Genomic DNA, 10,254 nt, shown 5'->3' on the forward strand with positions numbered 1-10,254 from the left:
ATTTTTTGTATAACTTCTTTTATTACCTCTATACTTTTAATGTGATCTATAGGTCATATGAATAAATGTTTTAGTTACAAGTGCGTCTTTGATAGCCTTACCTATATGAGTATAGAAGTGGAGCTGCTTCCTTTGGAAAATGGCTTGTTCTCTTAAACACTCATGAAAGTTAGGATCAAACACGTGGCTGTAATGTGTTGGAAGAAGTAAAATAGTCTTTTCATGGTTGATATTCATAAAATTGTGAAGAAGTAAAGTATTTTAGTCATGGTTTCACACCATATAGGAAAAAAAATAAGTAAATTAGGTAGCTTATGAACAACCTTGAGCTTCCTCGACAAGAAAATAAGTCGAGCTTTGAACATAAAATTTTGTTTGATGATAAACATGAGCTTAGATCGTGTTCAAAAAAACAATTAAATGAACAAACTTGAACATTTAATACTCAGCTCGGATTGACTCATTTATTGGCCTAGTTTTATGTGTGTGACACATTTTCCTCCCAAATCATCACTGATTCAAAAATTTGTTTATCATTGGTTTTGAAGTAGAATTTACTGAATCACTAAGTCAAGGTTCTAACCATATATAGGCACCTTTATTATGCATATTATTCTTCCTATACACATAAATTATATGTTAACTTTTATTAGAATAAGTGGGGAATTGTTGTGTAGTGTGTACCCGATGTCATAGAAACCTAAAAAAGAGCGGTAGCTCACTTTTTTACTCAGTAATAAACACCTACTAGATTGATAGCTCACTTTTCCTCATTTTTTTTTAACTATGCCTTGTCCTTTGTTATGTTGTTAATGGGTATGAGTTAAAGGTGGTTGATTTAGTGTTTAGTTTTAGGTTCCTTTCTTCCCTAAGCTTATAAATAGCACTCATTTGGGATCTCTTTTCACCACTCAAAAAGCAAGTTTCTTCATAAACTCCTTCCATAGACACTTTGTCTCCTACATCCTTTCACTCATTAAACAAGTAAAAAAAATCCTTCATATTTTCTTGGTATAGAAGGTGTTATATTTTGTGGAGTTTCTACCTTATAGATTTGTGCATATTTTAATATGTACAATTATCCTGAGGACGACATGCTAATAACCTCTCTACACTAGTAATATTATAAGAGGGTACAAATCATCTTAAGAAAGCCTAGTTTGAGCCTCAATCTTTGTCACTCAGCATGTTACAACTTATTTTTTTGTAAAGAGAAAACAGTTAGGGTTTGTACTTCTTGATGAGATAACTCATTTCATGATAGTTGTGTGGTTGGAATTTAGTGTTTAAGGGTAGGGTATTTGAATATGGAAGGATTTCTAAGGTTCTTGATGGTGGAAATAAAAGGGTCGGTTTGGGAATGCGAGGGTTGAATGGAGATGAGGTTAGGGTTTAGGACTTGCATGAAAATGATGGAAGGATTGAATGGGTTGTGACTTCTTTGAGAGTCATCTTTTCCATCATCATCCAAAGAGGGATTTCATGGATCTATTTATACATCTAATGTCTAATCCTTTTGCCCAACACGTGGCTCAAGTCAAGACCATTAGCTAACTAATTCAGCATGGGATCATAAAGATGTACATAAGTGTTTAATGTGATACAAGTGCGAATAGCCCTAACTAACTCAAACTAGTCTATCTAGAGTAGTTGACTTACAACTAACGTAAGTTAAACATATGCACTCTTAGAATAACATTCATCTGAATCTTTGATTGTCACCTCTAGACTGAACCACATGCATGGGAGTGAAAATAAATTGCTATGCGAAACCAAAGATGGTTGGACCATGAATTGCCAAACCAAGGCCTAAGTGCCATCTGGCCCTCTAGGCTCGGACCTAAAGTGTCATTTGACACTTAGATCTAGAAATGGTATTATCATTTTACACCATTATTCTCAGTATAACTTCTCGTATTCTCTAAAAAAATGTATTTACTATTTGAGACGTATCATATCTGTAATAGATTTTTCATCATAAAAATCATTATCAAGCACAATCTGTTGATTGCAATTCCACAACTAGACCCTTTAAGGACCAATTAACCCATGTAGTTGAAACGAAAGTGGACAAACTTTGCATTAAGAGGAATGCAAAAGGCTGTTATACTATTGTCAAATAGAGTTAAGGATATAAAAACAAATTCCAATTCCTAAATCAACTTTTTTACGTATATAGATTGAGCCTTCTCTCATCAAGTCAAATGTTCAACTCTAAATAGAACTCAATCTCATATTCAGGATAAGGATAAATCATCTATCCAAAAGAAATATTGATGTAATCTTCCTCTTATACTGATCTTGTATTAAACTAAAATAATGTCTATATATACACAATACAAAGCTCTCATACAATAGTTAAGAGAGCAAAGTCATCACAAATGGCATATCTGAAAGTAATATTTCCTATCATCCTATCATCCATGATCCATGTAATGACATATGCAAGCTCTACTTAGTAAAAACTGAACCAAGTTAGCATCTCCAGCACTTACCATGAGCGCAACTGCTATGCGAATCTACATGCAAGGCTTTTTCTTCCATCAAGTGGTCATCGGTCAACCACACAATGGAATGTTCAAACAAAAACACTTCTACCTCCTTTTGTAATAAATGCCTAGCATATATAGAGAGAGAGAGTTAAATTATCAAGTAAAAATTTAAATGGAAAAAAGTGAATAAGACAAGAATTAGATTTATAACCTCTTGCATTAATACCATATCAAATTATTTATTATTTTAAAATTTTAAACTATTAAAATATTTATTTAACCACATAATTACTTTTAACATAAACCGGGTGATTTTTAGATATTTTCAAAATACAAACAATAGTACTTCCTTCCTTTATATTTGTGGTGAGGTCTATAAAAAATAAAAATAACCATTTCTCTATGAAGTATTTAAAAAATTTTCTCACCAAAAATTTGGTTGGGGGGGGGGGGGGTGTTAGTCACAGACGCAAGAAAACAAAAGCTTGCACTCAATGCCGTACGTGTAAGACATGCATGACACACTACCCCACTTACTTTACAACCGAGAAATTTTTTTGACAAATTTATGAGTCGTGGCGATCACAGATTCTCAGTTATCCTTTTAAGGTTTAGTCATCAATTTTCAATAAATGCCCGATTCACCGCTTTGGACTATATATCATCGCTCTCTTACAAGTGTCTTTGTATATTCTTATTCTACACTTTTCTTTCCTCTTCTCCGTTTGCTTCAATATCTTGAGTCGTGCAACAATGGCGGACGAGGTGGTTCTGGTGGATACCTGGGTTAGCATGTTTGGGATGAGAGTCAGGATTGCGCTGGCCGAGAAGGGTATCAAGTATGAGTACAAGGAGGAGGATTTGTGTAACAAGAGCAAGCTGCTTCTGAAGATAAACCCCATTTACAAGAAGATCCCAGTTCTCATCCATAACGGGAAACCGGTGTGTGAGTCCCTTATCATTGTTCAGTACATAGACGAGGTCTGGAATGATAGGTCTCCGTTGATGCCCTCTGATCCTTACCCGAGAGCTTGTGCCAGGTTCTGGGCTGATTTCGTTGATAAGAGGGTACGTTTGGTGCAATTTCAATTCAGTGTGTATATTTTTATTTTATTTTCTTTCCATTCTTAGTTTACGAATTTGTTTTAGCTTTAGTACTTCTTTCTTAGTAGTTAAATTTGTATTTTTATCGAAACAAGAAATTAATCCCAAATTATTAAATTTGGTTTTTTAAAATGAAGTGTACCTTATCTTAGTTTTGTTTAAATTGGGGACAGGTCAGTCGGTAAGATTTATATAATAAAATGTGTAGTGTTTCTAATATCACTCATCAAGTTTTATGAATCTTTTAAAGTAGTATTAAGAAATTAAAATTGAACAAAAACTAATATTCAGTCTCTTGCATCTACCCTGCATTTCCGGCCCAATTTCAAGTTATTGTTTCTAATCCTTGTAGATCCTACGGATCAAACCAGAGTGCAGTTGGGGAAATAAATTACACCCCTTTAATATATACTAATATGTCTTTGGTAAAAAAGAAACATAAAGGAAATAACTCAATAAGAGCGGGGAAAAAAATCGGTGGTTTATATTTGCTTTGCATTTATGTAGTTCTTGGGGTGCTGAATTCGATTCTTTTTTTTGCCTACTCCTAGAATTCCTCATGCGGCATGTTCTATTATAAAGGGGTAAAACTTAGGTAAGTTCTTAGTTTTGTCAAAAAAAAAGGGAAAGAAAAAAAGTTAGACGTTAGCTTCCCAATTAAATTGAGAACCCTGGTTGTGTTGAATTCAATTGTAGGATAATACTATTTGTGCTGTATTGGTTAATGCAGTGGCGTGTTTAAATTAAATTGGCGAATTTATGACACAACACCTTAGGAATTGTATTTAAGTTTTGCCCATTTTTTCAAAGCTTACATTAGTTTGGGATCTTATTTTGCAATCAAGGTCAAGAACATCTTGTATGGGCTTTCCTCCCTCCCCCTTTTCTCCCTAGCTAAGGCTTAAAGAAACATTCTTCTACCCTAGTAGAATTAATTTGAAATTCATTACTGCTATTGTTAATCCTGTTATATAATCCGTGGAAAAGTGGTAATACAATGCATGTGGAAAATGTAGGTTTATGATGTTGCAAAGAAGGTATGGACCACAAAAGGAGAAGAGCAGGAGGCAGCAAAGAAGGAATTCATTGAAGCCTTCCAGATATTAGAGAGGCAGCTTGGTGATCATCCTTACTTTGGGGGTGAAAGATTTGGTTTTGTGGACCTTTCTCTCATCCCTTTCTATAGCTGGTTCTATGCCTATGAGACCTTTGGCAATTTCAGCATAGAGGCAGAGTGCCCCAAGATTATTGCATGGGCTAAGAGGTGCCTCCAGAAGGACTCTGTAGCCAGCACTCTCCCTGACGAGAAGAAGGTTTATGAGTGTGTTGTGCAGATGAGGAAAAGGTTTGGTGTGGAGTAGACTAACGGTTATGGCTGAATCCAGAAGTGCTCGTATATTAGTATGGTTTTCGATGGCTGTGTAATAGTGTTGGTTACCTTTTGTAATGTCTGTGTCTTGGTTTGTTTCATATGGGGCCAAGTTGAACTTGTTAGACACTTCGGTGTCTTTATTGTGTCACAAATAAGAGAGACAATTTAATGTGTCCGCTAAAGTTTAGATTAATTTGTGCCTTCTTGCTATTTGGATTATACAAAAATTTAATGTTTGAAGATCAGGTAAATTTTAAATGTGATAAACATAAGCGATGGTACTGAAAATAAAATTTAGGCAAATAAATAATTACGCTTCAAGATTAGAATTTAACACATTGTATCCCATTTGTCCTTCATTTCTTTAGGTCCGCAGCATCAATGCAGTAGTAAGTAGCACAGACAAAGTTGTGGCACTAGCATCCAATTTAGTAGTGTTTGTTCAGTAAATCATTGAAATCATTGAAATCATGATAACCTTGTGTTACCTGCGAACTCCCAAAGAGGCTACCTTCCATAGTTGGGCGTTACGTACAATTCTACCTCACACGCATTATTGTTTCTGGATCATCATGGCGCCCACCAAATTTTTCAAAAAAAAAAATGATTAGATTATATTAGTATGATAACTATCCCTGCAATTTAAATTTTTCTAAGAAAATACTCAAACTGGCCCCCCAATTTTTGGATATGATTTTTATTGAAAATAATATTAATAATAATACTTGAAACACAATATTTTTACAACAATTTCACAAAACATAGGTATCAAGTAGATAAAAAAAACGATGTTAATAATAGACCAAAATGATGTTGTGTCAAGTAGATAAAAAAAATGATGTTAATAATAGACCAAAATGATGTTGTGTCAAGTAGACCAAAATGAGAACCAATAATAATTTGTCGCTAAGTTTTATTTTGAAAATATTATAGCTACTCAAAAAAATAAAATAAAAATAAGATTCTAATTTTTGCTCTATTTTCATTGAAAAACCTTTGGGCTTTGCACTTTTGGATTTGATAGTTGGAAGATCTCTTCTTCATTTTAGAAAAATCATTGGCCACAAAGTCAAACACCTTCAGCAAATCAACATCTGAACATATACCGGATAGGTAAGACCCAAGTGGCACCCACCACAAGTGAGTCTTTCCAATATAATTATCTTCATCAAATAGATAATGACTCATATTTGCCATTCCCACAGCTCATATATATACTCTTTGAAAGATGGCAATAAAGATTCCAGTGACCTAAAAGTAATTCAAGACCACGACAACAACAAACAAAGCTTAGTCCCAAACTTCAAGGAAAAAAATGGGGTTGTTCTCTTAACAAAATTGGTATAAAGTTAAGTTGAAATATCCTAATTCCATATTAATCCATGAAGAAGTGAATTCTCTTTAGGATATAACCATGATATTGAATGATTTTGATAAAGCAAGTTTAGCATAAATCAAGTTTCTACAATAAGACAATAATAATAAATTCTTATAAGTGTCTTTTCTGATTATTTCTTACGTGGATCTTTATCGGTTATGCTTAATTGGTTTGATAGGCTTTTTTCAGTAGGCAATAACATTTTGGTACTCCTTTTTCAGAAGGCAGTTCATTTGAATAAGACATACAAATCAAAATTTGGTATAAGTTATGAATTCTCTTAGTTACAATCAAGCTTTCCCGTAATGACAAATTGCACTCCTAGAAGAACAATTATCTACCTAGGAAGCGCCGACGTAGCTAGGAGGGTGTCGCACCAGAGTTCGACACGGCGACGCGTGAGGGACACCGCTACCTGTTCGTCGATGCCACGTCCCTTTCTTTTCTTTTCTTTTTTTTCGGAGAGATACGCGCCGATTCGGGCTGATGTGTGCGGAATCAGGTTGATCCACGCCAAATCGGTCCATATTGGCGGCAGCCACCGATACCAGTGCCGAACCGACCGATTTAGGCTGATATTCAAAAAAATAATAATAATAAGGTGCGAAACGCACTGTTTGGCCGGGAAAAAAAAAGAGCGTGAAACACACCGTTTGGACAACAACAAAACCCTTATTATCTCAGACCTCAATCCGCAGGAGTTCTCACTTCTCATCTATACTCTTCAGCTCTCTCTCACTCTCTGGTCTCTCATCTCTGTGCTCCATATTCATATGATGTGATGTGATTATAGGAGTCTTGTTAACTCCATATTCATATGTGCAATGGCTTGTATTTGAGAACATTTTGCATCTGCCTCTGCTCTTCGTCTCCCCTCTCTCACTCTCAAGTCTCAACTCACTGTCACACTCACACAATCTCGCTCACATCCTCACCTACCCGGCGACCTACTCTCAAGTCTCAAGCTCAGGTATCAATCTCAAGCTTTCAATCTTAGTTTTTCATAGCTCTCACAGGCTCTGACTATTACTCAATGTGTCTATGATAGTGTGATCTGTTTTTTTTAATTTTTTATATAAGCTGTAATGTAATAATGTTGTGACTTGGGTTTGATTTTTAATTTAGTTAATAGTTATTGCTCATTGTGATTTGTGAATCTGCGATATGATTTTTTTTTTCAATTTTTTATATAAGTTGTTTGTAATGTTGTGAGTCTTTGTGACACTGGGGCTTGATTTTTTATTTAGTTAATAGTTATTATACATTTGTCAAATTATTTGTAGTTATTGTATATTTGGTATATGTTTATACAATGTGAAAAAGTATGCTTAGTAATATATTAAAAATATAAATAAAAATATTTTTAATAATTTTTTAATTGCCACACCCCGCCGCACTCACACCCTACTTTTTCAAAAATTGCCTAGTCTCGCACCCACACCAGCACCCGTTCCTAAATCCGGAAACGCACCCGTGCTTCATAGCTATCTACATCATACATGAAATCAATTATGGAGATCAAATCCTTAGAATGAGAATAAAATAGTTGGTCAGGTCCAATTAAGTCCTTTAAAAAATTTACTTTCATCACATGAATAAATAAAATACATGGATTATCAATTTAAAAATTTACAATTTTCCTAAAATAAATGAATTGCATGCATTATCAATTTTAAACTTTATGTATCGTTGCAGCAAATTGAATTCACATGTTTTGAAACAATAAGAGAATGAGAATCTGTATCTTATGTATCAACATGTAATATTAATGCTATATACAAGGAATTGACTCTTCACTAAACAAGTATGTCATGTTGGTGTAGAAATATGTGTCATGATTAACAATAATTACCACCTATTTTGAAGTGAGTTCCAATAGGGAATTGGGCTCCTTTTTCTTGAACAGAAATGGGGAAAATTTTCCAAGATCAGGAAAATTGAGAGTTTGTGGAACTTTCTGCAATTTTTGAGAGCGGAGTGAAAAATTTAAAAGTATCAGTTTTTCCAGAATAATGAGAAAATCTTAAGCAGAAAACTTTTGTTTTCAGCCCCTCACTTGTTCTTGATATCATAGATAATCCCACTCACTACTGAGTACTGAACTAATCTAGAAGATCAAAGCCTTAAAATATGTTCTTTCAAGGACCGCAAAGAACAAAAATACACAAAATAAAAAATAAAAACTCATTTAGACATTTTCACAAACAATACATATGCACTCATTGACATAGGCCTGTATCTTCAATTTACAACCACCTTCAGCCATGTTTTACACTTGCAATACAAAGCAAGAGTTGCTCTTGATTTTCCCCTACTTCCTCTGATATTTCCTCAAAGTTTTTACGGCAAAGAAACTTGAGATACAAAGAAACCACAAAAATTGATTGAATTGGAGCCATTGTCTCTCGTGCTTCCTTGTTTCTGTTCTTCCTTTTACTCCCTACTCTGTCATAGTCGCCTTCACCTCTCTCTCTCTCTCTTTCCCCTACGATTACAATAGTTTCTAACATTTTTTTAGCTGAAACATGCACTTAAGAGCAACAAAGTAATTTAAGTTCTATATCATGAAGCCATTGTTTAAGCCTTTCCCATGTTGTTTTCCAAAATACGAGCACCTCAACAGTCCTTTCTAATACAAATGTAGACAATTTGGTCCATGTCCTACGCGTGTATGGTTTGTCTTCAAAATAAAAAGCAATATTATTAGCAATAGTGTAATACTATTTAGAATCTCAATAATGTATGACTTTTCTTCAACTTGTCATTTGTTATTAAATTATAATAATATTAATAATATATAAATATAATAAACGATTATATGTGTGATATGTGTAAATGAGTTTTTTTTTTTTTTTTGTTGGTGAATATGTAATGGTTATTTAATTATATGGTTTTGTACTTATTCAATAATTGTTTTTTATTTTTAACAAATTCAATAATTATAATGAAAAATGAGAGATTTGAACCATATATTTGTTAAAAACATCATAAGATGCAAGTTAAGTTACAAAAATCTTGGTAAAATTTTTTTTCTTAGAAGTTATTTAGCAAATTTTAATCATCTCATTCAACTATTTTACATAGTATAGATATATACAAATAGTATGGTTAGTAAAAAATTATTAATCTTATTTTATATTCGGTCCCTCAAATACATATTCCTAGCTTTGCCATTGCTTTATGGCCAAATTTGCAAGATATACTAGAGATGACCTACTTATTATACAACATGATTATCATTTCTAGATCTTCATGGCCAAATTCACAGGATATACTAGAGATGACCTACTTATTATACAACATGATCATTGTGGGTAGTGCATTGTAACTTGCTCCCCATAAGCAAAACTTAGTCTTATTGGGAACCTCTACCTGCCACAACAACTTATGCTTGCATTTAGATTTTGCCTCCAATATACTTCAACGTGTATATGAAACATTCCTTGTACCTTTGCCTCTAGAAGCGTACATGTAGAAAAGTGATGAGATTTTGGGACTATATGATAACAATAACAATAACAACAACAATAACAACAATATTGACAGTAATCATATTATAAATTAATCCTAACAAACCATTTTATCATTGGTATTATACATAAATACCATAATTTTATGAATTTAACACTATATAAGCAAAAATTAGAATTTATTTCCATTTTAAAGAGAGTTCTAAACACTTAAATTTAAAGAATAAAGTAAACTCGATAGATCATGAGTGCAAAACAAGCATTAGAATAACACTCATCAACAAATAATCAAAACTATAAAGTCTTAATGTAATACCATAATTTACACCCTACAATTCAAGCATGTTATATCAATATTTCACAAATTAACTAATAGAACTAACTTATTGGTTTTTACAACATATTGGCTAGTATGAAAATTAGAATGAATTTTATTTT

General features: G+C 33.3%; 1 protein-coding gene across 1 annotated transcript; it reads left to right on the top strand.

Moving 5' to 3' along the window:
* Nucleotides 1-3,147: 3,147 nt before the first annotated feature.
* LOC142617292 (putative glutathione S-transferase) lies at nucleotides 3,148-5,143 on the top strand. The gene is made up of 2 exons (XM_075790075.1): nucleotides 3,148-3,560; nucleotides 4,613-5,143. Exons 1-2 carry the CDS (start codon nucleotides 3,246-3,248, stop codon nucleotides 4,955-4,957), a joined length of 660 nt encoding a protein of 219 aa, XP_075646190.1. The 5' UTR covers nucleotides 3,148-3,245; the 3' UTR covers nucleotides 4,958-5,143.
* Nucleotides 5,144-10,254: the final 5,111 nt, after the last annotated feature.

This window comes from Castanea sativa, chromosome 11 (genome assembly GCF_040712315.1).
Source record: "Castanea sativa cultivar Marrone di Chiusa Pesio chromosome 11, ASM4071231v1".
In the NCBI taxonomy this organism is placed as follows: domain Eukaryota; kingdom Viridiplantae; phylum Streptophyta; class Magnoliopsida; order Fagales; family Fagaceae; genus Castanea; species Castanea sativa.